General features: G+C 43.8%; 4 protein-coding genes across 5 annotated transcripts; 2 read left to right on the top strand and 2 right to left on the bottom strand.

Annotated features, from left to right (window-relative positions):
- Positions 1-72: 72 nt before the first annotated feature.
- zgc:152968 (uncharacterized protein LOC564848 homolog) lies at positions 73-7,273 on the bottom strand. The gene is made up of 17 exons (XM_047015701.1): positions 7,014-7,273; positions 6,400-6,497; positions 4,561-6,122; positions 4,386-4,475; positions 3,947-4,187; positions 3,386-3,693; positions 3,116-3,256; positions 2,904-3,018; positions 2,704-2,775; positions 2,260-2,400; positions 1,688-1,801; positions 1,530-1,603; positions 1,318-1,416; positions 1,087-1,202; positions 839-977; positions 582-702; positions 73-164 (listed from the first exon to the last, which is right to left on the bottom strand). The coding sequence occupies exons 2-17, from the start codon at positions 6,437-6,439 to the stop codon at positions 73-75; spliced, it is 3,465 nt and encodes a 1,154-aa protein (XP_046871657.1). The 5' UTR covers positions 6,440-6,497; positions 7,014-7,273.
- On the top strand, positions 6,850-10,945 carry poli (polymerase (DNA directed) iota). The gene is made up of 10 exons (XM_047015703.1): positions 6,850-7,100; positions 7,239-7,370; positions 7,480-7,644; positions 7,783-7,929; positions 8,195-8,425; positions 8,904-9,082; positions 9,173-9,264; positions 9,362-9,495; positions 9,595-9,803; positions 10,117-10,945. Exons 1-10 carry the CDS (start codon positions 6,983-6,985, stop codon positions 10,843-10,845), a joined length of 2,136 nt encoding a protein of 711 aa, XP_046871659.1. The 5' UTR covers positions 6,850-6,982; the 3' UTR covers positions 10,846-10,945.
- A 602-nt stretch (positions 10,946-11,547) lies between these two features.
- LOC124463902 (ras-related protein Rab-27B-like) lies at positions 11,548-16,228 on the top strand. Of its 2 annotated transcripts, none has more exons than XM_047015709.1 (6): positions 11,548-11,779; positions 12,932-13,094; positions 13,416-13,501; positions 13,649-13,752; positions 14,015-14,138; positions 14,417-16,228. In XM_047015709.1, exons 2-6 carry the CDS (start codon positions 12,942-12,944, stop codon positions 14,607-14,609), a joined length of 660 nt encoding a protein of 219 aa, XP_046871665.1. In that variant the 5' UTR covers positions 11,548-11,779; positions 12,932-12,941; the 3' UTR covers positions 14,610-16,228. The 2 variants fall into 2 exon arrangements, with proteins under 2 accessions (XP_046871665.1, XP_046871664.1); XM_047015708.1 differs by having other exon boundaries at positions 11,667-11,779; positions 12,927-13,094.
- A 383-nt stretch (positions 16,229-16,611) lies between these two features.
- On the bottom strand, positions 16,612-20,842 carry LOC124463900 (sia-alpha-2,3-Gal-beta-1,4-GlcNAc-R:alpha 2,8-sialyltransferase-like). The gene is made up of 4 exons (XM_047015706.1): positions 20,492-20,842; positions 19,934-20,056; positions 19,282-19,839; positions 16,612-19,094 (listed from the first exon to the last, which is right to left on the bottom strand). Exons 1-4 carry the CDS (start codon positions 20,647-20,649, stop codon positions 18,812-18,814), a joined length of 1,122 nt encoding a protein of 373 aa, XP_046871662.1. The 5' UTR covers positions 20,650-20,842; the 3' UTR covers positions 16,612-18,811.
- Between the last annotated feature and the right edge of the window lie 88 nt (positions 20,843-20,930).

Raw genomic sequence — 20,930 nt, 5'->3', positions numbered from 1 at the left:
TGACATTTCAACACTCGTAACACTCTGACATTCAAAGGATAAACAAGGTGAACAATTTCTTTATTGAGCCCGTCACCATCTCTTGGCTTTGCCGTCTTCCCGGACCTTCCAGAGCATGAGCTCCATGCAGGCAGAGGCATCGTCCGCAGTGTCATGTCCGCCCACTAGGACAGAGAACAGGATCACACATTACACAACGTTGCTAAATAAAACATTAAAACCTCACTGTTTTGGTACCCTACACTAATTGTGTAGGGGTTTAGCATTAGGTGGCCATTCAATTTGTCTTTTTTTTTTTAGATTCATGCAGTATATTTTACAAGTAATGTGTGAAGTTCAACTATGCTACCATCTTAGCCATTGTTCTACTATCCATCCATAATAAATTCCTTTCCAGACGTTGATTTTATCAGGTATCATTTCAATCCAATGGTGCTCATAGTGACATTCACTGTTCATAAAAATAAATCTGAATGCAAAATATGAGTAACATGGTGAATGCATGTCACATTTCCAGAGAGAGGGTGTGGGGTGGGGTAGGTGGGTGAGTGAATGAGTGGGTGAGTGTGTGTGTGTCCCACCACTCTCTTGAATGATCCTCCTCAGGTAGTCCGTGGTCAGACTGTGCAGGCTCAGTTTGTGAGGCAGGCCCAGACGGTGAGGGAAGACCACAGACGTGTCCACCACCGTCCCATGGAGCAGCTGGCACACACAACATACTCATCAACCCACATTCAACTAAAAAGGCAACACTTTAGCTCCTGGTTGCTTGTGTCCAGTGACAGTTGACAGGCCCCTAATATGATCTACAGGGGAGAAACGGGAAGGTTCAGTTCACCTTCAGAGCACGGAGGTCCGTCTCCAGGCTGTGACCTATCAGGATGGTGTCTGAGCTGACGAACCCCAGCAGAGTCTCCTGCACGTCCCGGATGGAGGGGCAGGCATCTGCCACGTCACCCTCACCCACACCCGAAAACCTGGAAACAAAAGCTGGATTCTCTTTCAGGTGATCTCAGTGTTGTTCAAAGACCTCCTCCTCCCTCCTCCCCCCCCCCCCCGTCATGGTGTGTTGAGGGTACACTTCACCTGGTGTTGTAGTCGATGACCTCGTGGTCAGGTTTGACAAAGGTGTCGTAGATGACCTTCAGGTCCGAGTTGACCACAGTCACTCTAACCAGCTCCAAGCCGTGGGTGGTGTAGCACTGAAGCCAAACCAAACTCGGTGAGGCCGCGACATGTCATACGGACGCCATCATAAACAGGAAGCAGAGGATGTAAAGGGAAATGAGCCCCTGGAAGGGTTTGAAGTGGCCTCACCATCTCGGTGTCGACAGCGTAGACACCTGGGCAGGTGTCCTCCTGGGCCAAGCCGGTCCCCACAAAGCCATCCAGGTTCATTGCGTCGTGGACGTGCAGCTGGACGACAAACCATGTCGAGAGAGACATTATAGACACCATGTCGAGAGACGCCAGGCCGAGATGCTCCCTTTAAAAAGGAATGGCGTTTGCAGCTGCATGTAGTGAGATACCTTGAAGACCTGACACCCGGGTGCTCCAACCACGCCCTCACAGCAGCTGTAACGCGTCTCCACGCCACCTGGAACTACACATAAAGGAAGGTTGAATTGAATAAAAAAAAGGCCACTACTCTCATCTTTAAAAAATCATGTTTGAGGTTCCACCTTACCTTTGTTTTCAACACCTTTCCCATAGTGGTAGGTGCACTCCTCCCTACGACTGGGCTTTCCTGTTTGACCCACGGAGTACGTGGCACCACAACGACAGCAGATCCTTTTCAGGGCTTTAAAAAAAGATGTTGTACCGCAAAAGACATTGGTCGAGAAGGAGAGAAGAGTTTGATAGAGGATGGGTATAGCTCAGGTGGTAGACTTTGTATTTAAGTGTCCACTAAATGAATCCATGAGAACTTCCCAATGGAAAGTGGCTTAAGTATGCTCTCTACAGGCATGGAAGAGAATGGCATGCTATAAAAATAAATCGACTGAGTTAATTTACATTTTTTATCATTACTGTTTTCACACACAAACTAAGAGAAATACCACCACCAAATCAAACTGCTGAATCACAGCCCTGGATCTACTGGACACTTTCAGCCTGCGATTGAGTGTGATGAGGGTGGGTATTGCTCCTCTGGGGCCAGGCATGGATGCAGATCAAGAGGTTACAGGTTCAAATCCCCCTGTGTGTATGTCGCTTTGGAGAACGGAGTCTGCCAAGTAAACACAGTATTGTACTTACGATCGGTCGGTCCCTTCTTGCTGTCTGAAAACAGTATAGCAGTGCCTGGCTGCTCTGGGTGCTGCAGAGGGTAGTTGTTCTCCGTCAGGGATTCATCTGACAGAAGGTGCTCCTTCAAACTCTCATACAACTGAGAATCAGCTGGATATAAAAAAAGATGGAGCAGAGGTGGTTTTTGCTTCTATGGAAAGAATAAGGAAAGTAACCATGGCGATATTAGGACATGCTCATGTAAGGTGGTTCAGACATCTGTATAGAAAACTGAACGTCCCAATTTTTTTTATATTGCCCTGCTTCAAATATAAACATCTCCCAGAGCCATGATTCATGTCTGTGGTTGGACCTCACTAAAACTCAGAAGCTGGTTATAGTGTGGGCCTGAATAATGGTGCATTATTTGTTGGTGTTTAGGATTGAATCTGATGGGGCTAGGTTGCTACAGACCCTTTCCCCTCAGGGCTTTGACCATGAGTGGAATCTTCCCTCTGGGCATCTGGTCCCTGGTCTCCAGTTCAACTGCAGAAGGAAAAATGTTTATTTTTAAGTTAAATCAACAAATACCCTAGCAATGCACGTGGTTTCAGAAGTAACTGAAAGCTGTACTAAAAATAGATCCTTCCTGGAAAACATTTACACGATCCCACCTTTGGCTGTGGTTGTACTTTGGTTCTTTAGCCTCTTCAGTGCGTTGACAGCAACACTCAGATACTTGAGTTTGTTGACGCTGCGGTCATAAACCGTCTTCTCCTCAGCCAGAGCCTGTAGGACACAGCACTAATTCCTGTGGCTGCCCAATCCGACTTTAACACTCACGACAAATCATGATTTGACCTTTCCATGGACACATTGAACGCACCTTTTCAAAGGCCTCCTGCACAGTGCCGGACGTTTTAAGGAACTCCTCCACAAACAGATTGACGTAACGCTGGCGTACGTCGTGAGGGACTTTCACGTTGACCTCAGGACGGAGCTTGGCTTTCCGCTTGGAGGAAATGGGCTGGAGGAGGGAGGAACATGGTACGAAACACGGGACAGTCATACTTGAGTTAAATACCCAGTCACATGTTAAATGAACGATTACGTGGAGATTTTACCGATTTATCGTCAATACGTATTAGTTGCTCACCCTTGCAGGGATATAAGTGACAGGTTGAGGGGGCACAGGTAGATGTGACACCGAGGGGGGTGCTGCTGGTGTTATTGGTATGGTGGCTGGGAGGGCCGACCTGAACACTGGGGTTACAGCAGTAGCAACCGAACTCATTTGGCCAGTTACTGGAACGAACGGGCTGACTATTTGAGCTGCTGGGTTGACAATCTGGGTTCCTGTGGTGGAGATGGAGGAGGGCAGAGCATAGCTACCCTCTGGTAGGATGAAGTGGAGGTTGTTGCCCACCTTGATGGCGTGACCCAACGGTATGACCTTCATACAAGCTGGGGGGGGGCAGAAATAAGCATTTGGTACAGAGGAAGAATGTTAGAAACGCCGCAAAAATAGACATTCGATCTATGTCCCTCTATCTTCTTGCTTTATATGCACTGAGATTTTTTCCCAAAGTTCAGGTGGGGATTTCAACCTGCAACCCCTTGTTCTGCAGTTAAATATTCTACCAATGAGCTATACCTACTGCACACCCTACATAGACACATAGGGGGGGGGTGTAGGTGTGGCTCAACTATGACTTACCATTTTGCACAGGCGTGGGGTGATTTGAAGGGGAGTGAGTATGGGGAGGTAAGAGTGTCAACACCTTCCTCTGAGTGGAGGAGGAAGAGGAAGAGGAGATGAAGGCCTGGCCACCTTTCAGGACTGCAGTCAGCATGGAGGCTTTCTGTTGCAGCTGCTGGATCTTGGAGAGGGGGGCGTGGGCAGATGCTGATGGCCCCTGCAGAGGAACTATCACCTGGGGTTTACTCTTCGCCACTGGCTGAGGATGGGAAATGGTGGCAGATGCATCAGTAGAAGTACAGTTATCGCAGTCAGTAGAAATTATTTCATTGTTTTTCAATGATTTCATTTGAATGAGGAATTATACTTTTTTTTACGACAATGACACTGAACAGTGCTTTGCATAGAATTCTTTTCATGTCTGTAAGGAATGATGACTGACTTTTTGGTGGCATACCTCAGGGAGCTTGGACACATGGGCCACCCTCTTCCTCTGGGCTGGCAAAGCTTTGGGCTTCACAGTCAACTCTGCATCCACGCTCCCCACCTTCAACCCACAAGGACGAAGGCCTCATTCCCAATGAACATCAACATGTTGGAAACTCTGCCCCGTTCCCTCGTCTTATACTTACCCGTGAATCAGGAACGGACACGGGAGCCTTCTCCTCCTCCTTGTTAGCTTCCATGAAGATACGGTAGCATTCCTCCATAGGGTCGCTGTCAGACAACTCCACGTCTGAATAGTTGAGCTCCTCCTCCTCCTCCGAACTCGACTTGACGCCGTCGAGCCGTTGGAGCCCTCCAAGCTCCAGCCCAGGCTCCAGCACATCCTGCCCACACAGAGCTGCAGCAGGGCAGGCTGCTCCAACAGCTGTATGGGGCTGAGATGTGGAGGGCACCTGGAGGGGTTGGCAAGGCTGGCATGGGGTGACCCCCGCAGTGGAGGCAGCTTGCTCCATACAGTTTATAGGATAGAAAGCAGATGCAAATTCCATCATGGGTTGTTGTTGTTGTAGAATGTTCTGGTTACATGGCTGTGATAGATTTTGGGGGGGTGACCAGTAGCTTTGAGCCATGCTCTGATAAGACTGGTGCAGGTCACATGACTGTTTTTCTGTGGGGAGTTGGTAGGACAGAGAGAAAGGTGGGCAATGAGCATCGATGGAGGATAGCTCACTTTCAAGCAAGCCGGACTCTGCCATTAGGGAAGTCTGACATTCTCTCACAGGTGTGTCTTCATAGTTATGCATCTGTGTGAAAAACTCTGTATTGGGCCGGTCAGCTTCGGTGCTACAGGTCCTCACCACTTTGGACAAAGGCTCTTGATATCTAACTATCCTATCACTTTCACTCCTAAGGTCTTCCAGACATCTGGATAAATCATCAAATACAGTCACGACATTGACTTCACTCTTGTTACTCTGGTAAGCGGAGAAACTAGACAGGTGTCCAGTGCTGTCTATGCTCACCACCTCTTCTGCCTCGGACACCACAGTCTGGGGCTTCACCATGGCTACCTGGGAGGCTGTTGGAGGAGGGGAAGGAACGCCAGCTACAGTTGGAACAGACCTGCCTTCGGGAACTCCCTCTGAAACTTCCTGTTCTGTCTCTGCAGGGGCGTTCTGGAGCTTTGGAGCTCGAGGCCTCTTCCTGTCAGGGGAGGGGGGGACATCAATGATGAGGACCCCCTCTTCTTCCGATTCGTCAACTAACCCAAATGACGGAAACGTCTCTTGAGCACCACACACCGTTTCCCGAATTCTTTTCACACCCTGTCTACTTTTTACCTTCTGTTCCTTACTAGGCTTGAGTTTGTACTCAACTGAGCTGCCGGAACGCAAGTCAGCAGAGAAGTTGGACAAAGGATCATATTCCAAATCGGTTCTAGGTTTGGAGTTGTCGACTACGTACTTCACCAAAGGACTGTGTTGTTTAACAGGCAAACGTTGTCGGTTTCCATTAAAATCTTTACCTTCACTTTCAGGTTTGTAAATAGACACTTCCCTTGATCCTATGCTGGTACTTTCCACCTCGACTGTTTGATACTTAGACAGTCTTTTTTGTTCCTTCTCTACCTCACTTTTAACCGTTTCAATTTCTTTGTTGATCCTCTCCAACTCCAACAGGCAGGTGTCCCTGTCCTCCTTTCTTACAGAACATACATCGATGGCAGTAGAAGGATTTCTTTTTAGTCCTGTTCACAGTCGGGGGGGAAATGGCAGAGTTTAGTCTTTTAATTCTGTAATTAAACAGCGGAAACATACAATATTTAGCTTCTTAACGTCTTACAAGAGTCAAAACACGATTTCGGCATCGGTTGCCATGTGTGCGTTCACGCAGTGATGAAACAGCCAGCACCTCATTGGCACATTATCAAACAACGTGCACGTGGGAATAATCAATATTTTTCAGTAATTAACTCCATTCCTGGACAATATATGTTAAAATAGACTAGCATAACACTCACTGACCTGCTACTGTTACCGATGACTCGTATAGTGAGTCAAACATTGCCCGTTCCTCTTTAGCATGCTTGTATAGACAGTGTGGCCGCTCACAGAGGTCAAGTCTGAAAAACGGACAATCTATTAAACCGAAGAACCCAGCCGAGGGCAACATCAGCAAAACACCATTTGCTTCGGTCAACTTCCAAGCAAGAGCACCGAACCGTATCCCTTATTAAAAAAAAACCTGCTTGAATAAAATAGCCTACCTGACGTGACGTCAGACATAGGCCTACCTGAGATCTTAGCTGTCAATGCTGATAACCCAATTTGCATAATCTAAAAATGTAAACGATGATTGCATTGCCTAGAGAGGATATGAAATGAAATGCATTGATGCTAAAATATATCGTCATGTTCATTTAAATTCAAGTTGCCTGATTTTTTTTTATCTGAAGGCTAATGATGGTGTGATTGTAAAAACATTCCAACACAGCAGGTGGCACTGTGGCGCATTTAGATGTTCAGCAAATCAGAAAAGTGGAGAAGCGTGTCCATACACAGCAACTGAAAATCAAAACACAAATATGTAATTTATTGCTAGCTGGTAATGACAGTTCAGTGCCTCTCAATCTACTTACTTTTAGGAATAAACATGGATGTAGATGACATTGACGAAGATGAAACTGACTGGAACAGCACAGACTTAGCACAACCTGCACCTCCCCGTGAGTTGGCACTGACTCAGGAAAAGGCTCGAAGGATTAGCCTATGGATTTTTCCGTTTCAAAGACTCGTTTAAAATGTATTATAGCCGATCCATGCGGTATTATTTGAGTTAACAGAAAAGAACGTGCTTCTTTCAGGTACCGAAGCCAAAGTAATCAGTAACGTACTCCAACTAGCATCGCCAAGAGTCATCCTGCATTTTGACATGGATTGTTTCTACGCCCAGGTTGAAATGATCCGAACCCCAGCGCTACGGAATGTGCCACTAGGTCACTGTACTGAATATCTCTCTTCTCTAAATTAATATTTAACGGTTTACCATTAATAACCTACTGTCAGAGTTTGACTTTAACAAAGCTTATATTTCCCAATCCCTAGGTATTCAGCAGAAATACATTATCGTCACCTGTAACTATGTAGCCAGGGACCATGGTGTCACCAAGCTAATGTCAGTGACTGATGCTTTAGAGAAATGTCCTCAGTTGGTGATGGTTAAAGGTGAGGACCTGACCCACTATAGGGAGACGTCTTACAAGGTCACAGGTATGTAGGCTACGTCCAAGCAGTTCTAAGCAGTCTCGACTTGCATGTCAAACTACATTCTAACACAGTGAACATGCTCCTGAGAAGTGCTGTAGAGGAAGTGGACCCTCACCCATGGCTGTTCTGTCCACTATCCAGAGCTGCTGACGTCCTACTGTCCATTGGTGGAGAGACTAGGCTTTGATGAAAACTTCATGGACATCACTGAGTTGGTGGAGAAAAAGCTGACCAAGGGGAATGAGGCTACAGAGTCCTCATTCAAAGGACACGTTTACAATCACAGCAGTGAGTGGCTTTAGTTCTCACAGCACGTAGTTGTTCTGGCTTGACACCAACTGCAGCCGAATGAAACCGAGATATGCGTTAAGAAACTGCTAAAATTAAAATGGCCACTTTGCATCTGTCTTCCGGTTTCCATTTGCAGTGTGACCCCTTTTACATTCAAACTAATCTGTCAAAAAGCTCTTTCTAAAAGGCAGAATGTCTGCCAGCTTGAATGTAGGGCATGTTAACTAATCAAATTTGTGACGTTTTTATTTGGTTGTTTCAGATTTAGATGCCATGCAACACTCCAGACTGGCGGTAGGCTCCCACATTGCAGCGGAGCTCAGAGAGGACATTCACTCTAAACTGGGCCTGACTTGCTGTGCTGGTGTTGCCACTAACAAGCTGCTGGCTAAACTAGTGTCTGGCACCTTCAAACCCAATCAGCAGACCACTCTTCTACCAGAGAGCATCAGAGATATCATGGGCAGACTGAGTGGCCTACGGAAAGTCCCTGGTATAGGATGCCTTCTGTTGTTAGTTCATCTATGGTTGACCCATCCGGCCAGTAACATTTGTATGTCGCTTTGAATGTTTACATTTACATTACATTTATGCATTTAGCAGACGCTTTTATCCAAAGCGACTTCCAAGAGAGAGGTTTACAAAAGAGCATAGGTCACTGATCATAACAACGAAGTAGCCCCAAACATTGCAAGCAGCCAAAACATGAAGCATACATTGTGAAAAACCAAATAAGTGCCAAAGGGAAAAACCATAAGAGCATGCAGTTAAACAAGTTACAATTAAACAACATGAAACTCAAGAAGTGCAAGTACAATTAAACAACATGAAACCCAAAAAGTGCAAGAGTGTACCTGTAGAAGAACAATCAACAGTAAAATATACACATACAAAATACATCATATTCATTTAGCGTCTGCTAAATGAATATGATGTAAACATGTTTCTCTGTCGACCCGCGTCATTGGTAGGAGTGGGACACCAGACTGCAAAGAGACTCCAGGCCCTGGGATTGGTCAGCGTACAGGACCTCCAGCTCTTCCCATTGGCTGAGCTTGTGCAGGAGTTTGGGTCCTCCACTGCTCAGCGGCTTCATAATCTGGCTCTGGGCATCGACGACGCCCCCGTTACCCCCACAGGTGCCCCCCGGGTATGACTAGCTATTGACGGGTCGGTTGAAAAGGCTTGGAGGTATTTATGTTTTGGCAGGAAAGTGAGATTATGTCTGTCTCCATATCAGTCACTTAGCGATGAAGACTCCTTCAAGAAAATATCTTTGGTGAAAGACGTTTTGCAAAAAGTCGAAGATCTGTTGGGCAGCCTCTTGGAGAGGTAAGAAAGTTGGCATTGTAGACCCGTACAGACATACTGGCAAGCACACACAACGACAACCAGCTTTTAAACTAAAGGGTTTGGATTTTATTTTTAGGATGTACAAAGATGGCCGCCAGCCACTTACTTTCCGACTGACCATCCGGAAATACTCGGCCACCAACAAGTGGTTCAGCCGTGAAAGCCGTCAATGCCCCATCCCCACCCATATAGGACAGAAGATCACCTCAGGTTCCTGTTTATAACGTTACTACCCACATCAGGAGTTATAAACAAGTGTAGAAGTTACACACGATTTCTGTCATTCAGTTGTTGTTGTTTTTTACCCAGGTAGCAGAGATGCCATAGCCCAGCTCATCTCCATTGCTTTGAAGCTGTTCCACAAGATGGTGGACACCAGCGCAGCGTTCCACCTCACCCTGATCAACGTGTGCTTCAGTAACCTGCAGCCTCGAGGAGCTGCCAGCACCAAGGCTGCCATCAACTCCTTCTTCACGCCCAGATCACCTGGCAAGACTCAGCCCTCCTACCTGCATCAGGTAGATGTCTAACTTTTACTCTGCTCTACATCAGGGTTTCCCGTAGCACTTTGCAGTTTTTCTTTTAATTATCGTTATTCGCTGTGTTTCCGCCAGTTTTCTCCGCCGGTTTTCTCCCTTTCATTCGAACAGCAGTTTCCCTTCTCAAGAGAACTTTGTTTTTGGAGGAGAACCCCCCCGTCCCCCCGTCCATCAGCAAATTTCACCCTACCACCTTGACTAAAACATTTTCTGTGGGAAACCCTGTACATACTTAATTCTCCATCATGTTTCAGTTTTAATCTGTCTTTGTCTGTTTATCATTTGCCCTCAGGAGGATTTGTCTCAGTGTGAGAGTTGCTCTTACCAGCAACAGGGTGGATCTGGTATGGAAGATGGTGGAGGCATGGTATCAAGTGATCAAGGTGCTTCACACTGGCTACCAGAGACGCTTCCTCCTAACAGGAAGAGCCAACTGTGGGGAGGGTCAGCGCCAAGACGTGACTCGCTAATCACCGCTCAGCCCCAGACAGTCACATCCCAGACTGGTCGAGCACAGGGAAATGAAAGGGTTAACACAAACAAGTCAAAGCCCTCTTTCCGACTGCCCCCCAACATCGACCCCGAAGTGTTCAGCCTGCTACCCGAAGACATTCAGAAGGAGCTTCTCTCCCCCGCCTATCCAGACCCCCCCAGACAGCCCCCCGGCCACAACGCTCTGTCAGCAACAGGATCTGCTGGTGACGGGACACAGTCATCTCTCACAAAAAAAACTCCACTCTCTGACTCCATCTCCCCGCTCGCCACATGCAAATTCGCTGAGTCATACAACACAGTCATAGACAGAAAGGAGTCTGTTGGGGATTTTAAACTGCCAGACACACAGACATGTGGCGACCTCACGGTGCTCCCAGACCCAGAGGCACCATGGGGAGACCTCTCAGCAGAACAGGAGAAGACTGGACTCCAGGTGTCTACCGACTCCATCTTCCCTAAAGACGTTGATCCGAGGGTGTTCTCTGAGCTGCCTTCGGATGTACAGAGAGACTTGCGGTCACAATGAAGCAGCAGAAAGTCCTTGGGAAGATCACTCCAAACTCAAAGGAAGAGAGGAAAACGTCCCTGGTCAAAGAGAGAAAGCCTCAAGTTAAAGGCAGTCAGACAAATAACTTGCTAAAATATTTTAAGCCCAGCTAAAATGTGTGTATTTTTTGTCTCCCTTAGGAGGCATACAAACCTATGTGTATGATATTGAAATAAATCTATTTTTGTCATTTAAGTTTAAAGTTACTGCAGCGTAATACATTGTATGTTTAAAAGGGACAGAAAGTACAACATTGTAAATATTTTGTATGCAGTCATGTAACAGTTCAAAATAAAACGATTGTCTTTATCAGTTTGGTATCACTTTAAATGCATGTTAGCTTTTGCTGTAAATACTGCCCCCTGGTGGATGAATCTGACTTCATCAATTAAGTATGTAGATATGATGTACTGAGTTATGATCAACCTATGTTTTAGATAGACGCTCTGGATAGGTTGAGACTGGCCTGTAAATATAGCCATTGAACAGTACGTCAGACATTTTAACCTCATAAATGTCTTAAAGGTCTCCGCTTGGGAGGAGCAATTGGGTTTGGGAGTTGGGTTTAAGGATTATCTTCCAAGGTTCTAGAGAGGTAAAATAGCCGGGGGCCAGGAAGGGGTTTACGGGTTTAAGTCCTCAGCTGGCAGACTTTCACTGAAGTCCCAACAAGAACACATTATTGCAGGGCTGCAATCCCTGTTTTTTTTCTCCCTCCCTCCCTGAGAAATACCAGAAAACACAAGGTCTGTGGAGACCACATTGTTTGGCTGTTTTTTAGCTGGAAACTCCTCCCTTTATCACATGGGAAAGGGGGTAAGGTTCAAGTAATAGCATGTGTACCCCACTATGTGTTTAACGAGGACCGGTTTGGTTCCCTGGATGGATGTTGGCACGATCTCCAGCTAACTTGGTAAGATGGAAAATATCTATCTTTAATTTCTGTTCTGTTTTATTTCACCTTAGTCACCCTGTCTGCTGTGGTATGTGTCAGCAGAAGTAAAAGCTATTTCAAATGTATTGCAGGTCTACCTAACCATTATTTGATGTCACAGATAAATTATAATTTGTCTAAATTAAACAATGCATCCAAGTCATTCAAAGCTATTACTGTGTCATGTGTCTCAGAACTCTAGGGCCCAGTTTCACACACATGGATTAAGCCTAGTCCTAAAGTAAGAGTACAATTAAATGAAGATCTCCATTGAAAATGTTTTTAGTCTATGACTAGGTTTAATCCATGTTTGGGAAACTGGGCCTAGATGTATTGTTGGAATTTGCAATGAACAGGCAGATGATTACTAACACAGTTCACTATGAGTCTGTAATAATGACCCACTGTTGTTTGCTGAGGGGCTCCAAAACCCTCCCTCCATCTCTGGATGTGCTGACTGAAAAGAACCCAATACTTCACATTATGCACATGGGAAATGTCAATTTCACACGGGTAGGCTATTCTCTTTTATTGCTGAAGCTGATAGAATTGGAGTCGCATGACATTTCAATTCCCCAATGTGACACAAAAATGCACAAAGAAGAGAGGAGTGGAAAAAACATGTTCAAAGGATGCGGAATAACCAAAGTATTCAGTCAGTTCTAGGGATAATGCAGTCTTTTGACCATCTTCTGACTGTCTTTCATTTGCATTGTCATACATCATGTCACCACAGATGCCTAATGCTCAGAGTACTGTGGCCTACTGTGACTCAACAAGTGACCTCAGAAATGGGGTGCCATGGTAACTGTCTGGGGGCTAGAGAAATACCTCAGAAGAAGTTCTGCTTGTGTAACAATCAACATTTGCCTCCCCTCCCCCCCAAAGGCACAGACTTTCCAGCCACTTGACCGCTCATGTGAACACTGGCTCCAGTCATGTGCTACTGTAGCAACTCTCTGATCAGCTTCTTTTTTTTTACGACTCCCAAGTATGACGGCCCAGCTAAGCCTCCGTGATCATGAACGCGCTGATGAGGAATTTCATTTTCAGATTTGTAGGTGCACGAAAACCAGAACGTTTCTCAACTCAAAATGCGAACAGCTGTTGTTGTGTTGTGTTCCAGTGCAGGTTCAGCACCATGACCGATGGAGACTATGACTATCTTATCAAGCTTCTGGCCTTAGGGGACTCAGGTGTGGGGAAGACCACGTTCCTTTATAGATACACTGACAACAAGTTCAACCGCAAGTTCGCCACCACAGTTGGGATTGATTTCCGGGAAAAGAGAGTGGTGAGGGGTCATATTTCATCCGTTTGTATTGTGCGTGATTACATGTTGGTAAATTCCGTGTATTGTGATACATTTACATATTGGTACATTTACTGTGTATGATTACATATTGGTACAGGTTTCAAAGCCCATAATCCATCTTTAGGAACAGGGATACATCTGAAGTCCTGTGACAGACTTGAGACATTAATAATGTGTTCATATGGCAAACGCTTTTATCGAAAGCGACAGAGGAGGATTCGAACCTGTGACCTCTCGATCTGACGTCAAATCTTGTACCACTGAGCTGTAACTAACTATGAAGACAAATTGGGTTTGCAGATGTACATGGGAACAGGCTCTGGCGGGACCACAGAGAGAAGTTTTTCTGTTCACCTGCAGCTTTGGGACACAGCTGGGCAGGAGAGGTAGAGACATTACTCCCGTGTTAAGAAATGACTAATATTCTTGGTATTGGAAAGGTTGTAAGGTGTACATGTCATTGTGAGAATCTTTGCTTTTGTTTCTGATGCATACCCAATATTTGATGGATTGATTTGAGTTCTTTGCCCCAGGTTTAGGAGTCTTACCACGGCCTTCTTCAGAGATGCTATGGGCTTCCTGCTGATGTTTGACTTGACCAATCAGCAGAGTTTCCTCAATGTCCGAAACTGGATGAGTATGTAGTGTATCAGCTACGTGATCTGCCAAAACCTTCTGACTATTGATTACGGTATTGATCTGAAGGCTTTGGCAGAGCTAACAGTCTGTGGTCTGTTTAATCAAATTGAAAACCACTCTTGTGACTTTAATATCTTGATGGGATATACATTGGGCTTATATTTAAGAATGTAGCGGTTGCTAATAAAGTAAAATACTTGATAATTTGCTCATATCTATATATGGATGATGACTGAAATCTACAATTTGTTTTTATCCAGGTCAGTTGCAGGCCAACGCCTACTGTGACAGTCCAGATATAGTGTTAGTTGGCACCAAAGCAGATCTTCAAGACCAAAGAGATGTAAATGGACGCCAAGTTAGAGATCTGGCAGACAGATATGGGTGAGTCTGATTACCGGCACAAAGAATAAACAACTGTTCTTGGATAGATTCTTTGGATTTCTCACTGGTTTAAATCAAATTTCAACTCCAAACAAATTGCCCTATGCTGAGAAAAATACAAATTCAACCGGCAAAGAAATGATAGTGCACACGAATGAATCGTGCAGAAACAAGCTCTTTTCTGTTTTTCTGAGCAGTCACCTGTAGGTGGAGACAACCTGCTATTACACACTATTCCTCACATGAATGTTGAACTTTTCCCCACAATGTGACCCTAGCATCCCCTACTTTGAGACTAGCGCGGCCACGGGTGCTGACGTGGACAAGGCGGTGACCAGCCTGCTGGAGCTGGTTATGAGGCGCATGGAGCAGGGCAGCGAGGGGGCTGGGGCCTCGTCTGACGCCCCCAACGGGAGCTCAGTCACCAGCCATCAAGAGGAGGTAGCCCCACAGAGAAAATGTGCCTGCTGAAATGTTACCCTGAGTTGCTCTCTTCTCCAAATGCCCATGCAGTACACATTGTCTATATACAGAGTATTCTAGAGAGCTTCCCGGTTATCAAGTTTAGTTGTGTGTAAAAGGTTGGCCCGTGCAGATTTATCTATGAACATGGTGTCATATGTATACAGTTTGAATAAAGTGAATGTATATTTGGATTTGGAGATGCTTCACAGTTAACATTTTTATCCACAACTTGTAATTAGGACATGCTACGTGTTTTAAGGATAATGTTGAAGAAGATCAGTAGGATTCTCAAAAATAGAGTCGGACACAAAATATCTTTCAAAAGGCAAGGTGGCTTGATGGTATATTCAGCACGGCAGCATTGGTACATGGAAGGTTCAAAAGGCATTCCTACTTCGTTGGACATTTTATTATATAGACAGATATGAGGAACAATCCCCTGCCCTGCCTGCTACAATTTCAAAACCTTCTAGAAGGTTCTTTAACCTGTTCATCTCCACCCCAAACCTGCGTTCGCATCCCTGGCTCTTAAAGTGTTGATGCACTCTCTTCACCCCAGAAGCCCCCACTTATACATGTTCTAGTTTCTTCTCAACTGTAGTTCACCTCAGCTCTCAGTCTCCATCCTCTCATGCTTAACCCATTCCTCTATCTTCAATCTCCCCTTCTCTGGCTCCTGCTCTATGGGTTTCTCCTTCTAAACTTTGGCAAGTTTAGAAGGACAACTTTGTTTTGCTATTGAGACACTCGCACACACCAGTCTCCCCTAATGCTGACTCACACTTGCCCCCCTTTCTACTCACTGTTATAGGGAGCCTTGCCTGTCACTTTTGAGACATGACTTTGGTCCTTTAAGGTACTTATAGCTCTAAAGTCCTGACCTTCTGATTGTTTACAGCTGTAAGCTATCTGCACCCCCCCCCCTCATCCATGCTAGACAATCTCGTTGATTTCTGTTGATTTTTGAACTCTTTGTTATGCAAGTTCTTACTCATAACAGGCCACACTTCCTCCAAACACACACTCGTTCCCATCCTCAAGCCTGTTCTTTGGTGTAATTCTTACTGCGTAGGTCTCAATATCTTTCTTAGGCCCCCTGACCTGACCCCTGTATACCTCACCGGTTGCCACCCTGCACAATAATTGAGATTCCACAACAATACCAAGACTTGAATATTGAAGGAAAAAAAAAATGTTTTTATTTGAAACATTGAGACATGATGGGAGGACAACGCAGGCACATTCGTACATGTATCACTGAATATAATCTGACATTTATGCAAGTCATTCAGAGTTATTGTTAAATTTTTATACATAAATGAGATAACTTGATGATAATGTTAGATTAGCCAAACATGACAAAGTCCCTTACATAAATCATTAATTTTGTATGAATATATTGACTGCTACTATTGATTATTTATGGAACTTAATTGTCATGCACATAGAGTAGGTAAAGTAAGAAAAAAGTTCCAAGACCATGAATTAACCTGTAATATCTATATACTTAAATACTTATTTAAGTATATGTGAAAAATCTATTGTTCTTACATACGAACATTCCGAGAGTAAATGCTATAAATTGAAATGCTGAAACAGAATTTTGAATAAAGTTACTGTCAGTATATAGTTTACTGTGTTTGTTCTTACCCTAAATAAACACATGCATGCACATACAGTACCGTAAATCAAAATGACTTAACAAAATTACAGTCAGGAAGTAGCTAATACCATTCTTGTTGAACACACACACACACTCACACAAACAATAATTTACATTTGATCCTTCTCAGAACAATACTTATTTATGATAGACAGAGAGAGAGAGACATCCCCATCGTTCTATTTGAAGTTTTTGGTTATTGAACAAAAGGTGAAAGTTTGTTATGATAGGACATATATGGAGGCACGAAGAGCATTCATTATTCAGCCCCAGAACTTTGATTTTCAGTGAGACTGAAAAGGCAAGGTTCTGTATTATACCACTCAAGAAATCCCAGTTTCAGATGTGTGAAGACATCATTTGACAAAACATTCAAAAATAAAGAATACAGCATAAATGAAATCTCTGACCTCATGCTGGAGACCCTGTTACATTATCCTGTTACATCCTACATCCCAAGTCACTTCATCAAGTCCGTTTCTATAACAAGTTTTGTCTAAATGGGTTATCTTTGGTGTATTTAATAAAGAAACATTCTATGAGTGAAATCAATCGAAAATCAGTGGAAGATTTTGAATTACTTAACCCAGTGTCACATCAGTATCACATTGTAGTCAGGGTAAGGGCAACCTGTTTATGTGAGACGTGGGGAAGAAATGGGTTGATTTATAAACATAACAACAATGACAAAGTAAACCTGTTAAGGCAACACTAAGTCTTGTCCATGAGGTGTACACTGAGCAGTCTCTTGTAGAGAAACTGACCCCCAACTATGGGCAGGTGTGGCCCCTAAGCCAGTATGCCCCAGTGTGAGCATGTGTGGTGAGTCATGGGACTATCATGTGCCTATCAGTGTTTTTCAGCCAAGTCATTCTACAGATCCATTCACAGCATGCTAACAAGTTCAGCCTGACATGACACCTAGATGGAGAAAAAATACTTTTGTTGAGAAGAGTAATAAAGAGTTATAAAAATAAAGTTATATTACTTATTTATTTGTCAGAAAGGTGAAACAAAGATTAGTTTGGTCCCAGTGATTCAGATTTTCTTGCACATTAAAACTCTTCTTATATAAAGTTTTTTTGAAGCTGACAGTTTATTGAAAATGCCAGTGTAAATACAAATAATAACAAAAAAGAAAGGTTCTATCCTTGAAACATATCCTTCCAAAAAGGTTGTATAAAACTAGCCATACATTTTGTTAGTCTCTTTCGTGCAATTTCATTCAAATGGTGTATCATGCTCTTTGTACAAGATGCAACTTTTTCAGATTGGTATGTAATAATATTTAAAGTTATACAAGCCTATATGTGATAGATGTAACCTTTATCTGCGTTAATCTGTTTTTTAATTGATTCAGAACTATACTGTCTTTAGGGTAATAATTCAGGATTTAAGAAGCTTTGTGATTTGGGTTCATGGCAAAAAGAACATAGAACTATACATTAATGGCAAAAGAATGTGGTCGAATGACCCTCATTATTATTACAATATACACTTTCCTTTCTTACTTTATCAAGAATTGAGATGTAGGACTTTTTTGATATATTATAGTTGACCTGCCTGGCTAAATAAAGGTAAAAATTAATTTTGGACAGAGTGTTTTTCTGGAATACTTTTTCAAATGTTCTTTCTAATGTTTTACTCCAAGTATTATAATGAACTGAAATTTGATCAATAAATGGATTGTTGTTGGAATGTAAATTCTTGATCTAGATTTGAAGACTTTAAAAAAAGATATTAGATAGTAACTACCCTCTCAGACTAGTAACTGCCTTACACCTTTGGGATAGTATTGTAAACAACTGCTAGCATCCAGACCAGTATTTTAGACCCAGAAACCAATGGCACCTTGGGTTGTAGCTAGGTGGTAGCTAGGTGGTACAAAGGTCAGAAAAATATAGTGTTTGTGCCTCCAATGATGGACTGGCATCTAATTAGAAAAAACACTGTTCTAACTCCGTCCCTGAGATTAGGCAGTGATGTCAAAGTAACTATTAAAATTCCCTTAAAATAAGGCCAGGATTAATAGCCTTTTACCATTTTTGCCACCATCATTAATGAAAATCATTTTGGAGTTTCTGAGTGTTTTTCCATCCACATCCCTTGTTTAAGAAGACATATTCCGTTCAGCCCCAGTCATGATAGCAATGCAATATGATTGGTAGCAAGGTGATAACAACACATTAAGACAATACTTTATGTGGTAGCGTGATACATAGTATAATATATTTAACTCACCCATGGTACATAGGAAACAGCACAGCAATCCCTTAAAGCTGGAATGTTACCCCCAAGTCCCGAAACCACCCTTACACCTTGGTGTGAATTACAAAGACAAACCTCGAAAGTCCACATGCGCTGCAGGTGACAGGAGCGTGTGTAACTAGGATGAAGACGTTGTCATACTAATCATGCACGGTCTAATTCTGCGTCGGAAAATATAACAAGCTGAAAATATAACAGAACCCAAATCGGGTTCAGCCTCCATGAAGCCCCCCCCTCTAACAAATGACTAGCTTGACAGCAGGCCATTTGGGAATGTCTAGGTGCAGTGTGACAGACTCATCCTGGTCACACCTTCCCCATGCATCTTGTAGAGGAGTTTGAACTCACTGGGCAGTTGGTGGGTCTCCTGCCACTTGGTGGTGAACTTGGTCCCTTTCTTGTCGTAGTAATGGTAGGGCAGATCCTTGCCTGTGTTGGGGTCCCAGCCAAAGGGCCAGAAGCCGTACAGATGGATCTCCTCGCACATGGCGGAGGCCAGCGTGTACATAAGGATCCCCGTGCTCAGTCGCTTCGGCGAAAGGTTCTTCGTCTTCCAGTATCTGAGAGAGAACAGAAGACGAGGTCAGTGGTAGAAGAAAAACAGGGCGAGAGGCAACGGACATTAGAGGAGCCATTTGTAATCTGTAATGAAAAGATTTCAGTATTGCCCGGGGATCAGAAATGGAACAATTTTGACTTAAAGTTGAATTTGAACCATGAATTATTACATGTCCACCCCATACTCACTTGTTGACATCCTGCATTATGTTGCCCGGCCAGGCCAGCTCAATCTTTAGCTGACCTTTATGCTCCACAAAGAAGTCAACTAGTGTCCTGGTGACTGTTGCTGAGGTGTGAAGGAAGAAAGCAGGGATCCACAAAATCGCTCCCTCCAGCTTCTTCAAGTTGAGGAAGAAGTTGTTGCGGTCCTGGATGGTCAGCAGGTTGTTGTAGTAGTGCTCAAGAATGCTGGGGTTAAAGGTCGTCATGTTGGTCTTCCGGCCAACATCCTTGTAGAAGACCTCCGTAGGGGCAAAGTTGCAGCGGAAGATGAAGTCGGCTTTGTCAATCTCTGACCCACAATGGCTGCCTGTGAGGATGCCACTGTTGCCCACCACAGCACACACGTTGTAGTGCTTGTTCAGGATGGGCGAGGTTTCAGGAAGCAAGGACTTCAAGTTGTTGCTTATGGAGAAGACATATTTGTGGCTGGAGTAGTCAAAGTGCATCAGTTGACCCACACGCACACCATTCTTGGTCAGTGAGAAATTGTTGGCCACATCAATGAAATTGAAGATTTCTTTCCTAAAAAACAACCAACATACTACAATATTGCCGATTTTATATTTTATTAAATTGTTTTTTACCAATTAACAACATCTTAACTTAATTAATTTACCTTTGTTGATAGAAAGCTGTTCTGTTGAATTTCCATTTGGATGGTTTCCCTTGAAGTTCCTCATTCAGTGCATTAGTCAGTGGAATGAAAGAGGGGTCTAAGAAATTCATGGCGAATTGAGACCTGAAAACAACAATATAGTTGTAGGCTGGGGATTCGCAGTCAGCAACGTAATCGATTTAATCAATCTCAGCACTTTGGACAGTTATCTTGAAATTGAATCAACAAGGTTGGAATAACAAAATTCTCAGAATTTCCCCTTTAATCGAGGCCAATCCTTTAGCATTCAATTTGGAAAAATATCCATATCCTTGAAAATATCCTGTCGTGGTGTTTGCTTCATTATTATTTCTAGGCTATAAGGCCAGGTTCTCTACTGCAGATGAGTGCACGTAGCACTTTTAAAGCCAGCTGTTGACAAGCAAAATAAAGATTGCGCTGAAATGTCACCCGTGACATGAATAAACGTTTTTCTGGCTATGTTGGCGTTTTGTGCGTCTATAGTCTACCCATATTAACCACAGATGCATAAATGTAAGGTTTGCGTTTCTTACTCACCGAAATCCTGCGTGGAACATTATTCTTGGACCCCCCATATCATATTTAGAAGAAGTGAAAAAGCTGTCCTTTCGTATCGAAACATAACTTATTAAGGATAAAATGAGAAGAGCGACGCTGAATATAACCAAACCCAGAGCGTTTGCGATGCGGACCATCTTGGAACGTTTTCATTCCTTACACAGCCATGAAAATATATCTTCCTTCACTAACCTACCTAAATAAAAACATATCGTGTAGAAATGTTGATATGAGGACAGCAAATATCATATTTTGTATTGTAAGATGGGCGCCGAGTGGGTTGGAGGTTGCGCTGCGGTTGATTTGGCACTGGCAGTCGACAACATTGGTGATGCGTCTTCGCCCGCTCTCATCCCTGCCCTGCCCTGCCCTGCCTTCACGATGAACTGCAATTCCTTTCTAGGTAGCCAGATTAATA

Source organism: Hypomesus transpacificus, unplaced genomic scaffold (genome assembly GCF_021917145.1).
Source record: "Hypomesus transpacificus isolate Combined female unplaced genomic scaffold, fHypTra1 scaffold_31, whole genome shotgun sequence".
NCBI lineage: Eukaryota > Metazoa > Chordata > Actinopteri > Osmeriformes > Osmeridae > Hypomesus > Hypomesus transpacificus.
Note: the sequence above shows the minus strand (reverse complement) of the source record. Positions and strands in the feature narration are given on the sequence as shown.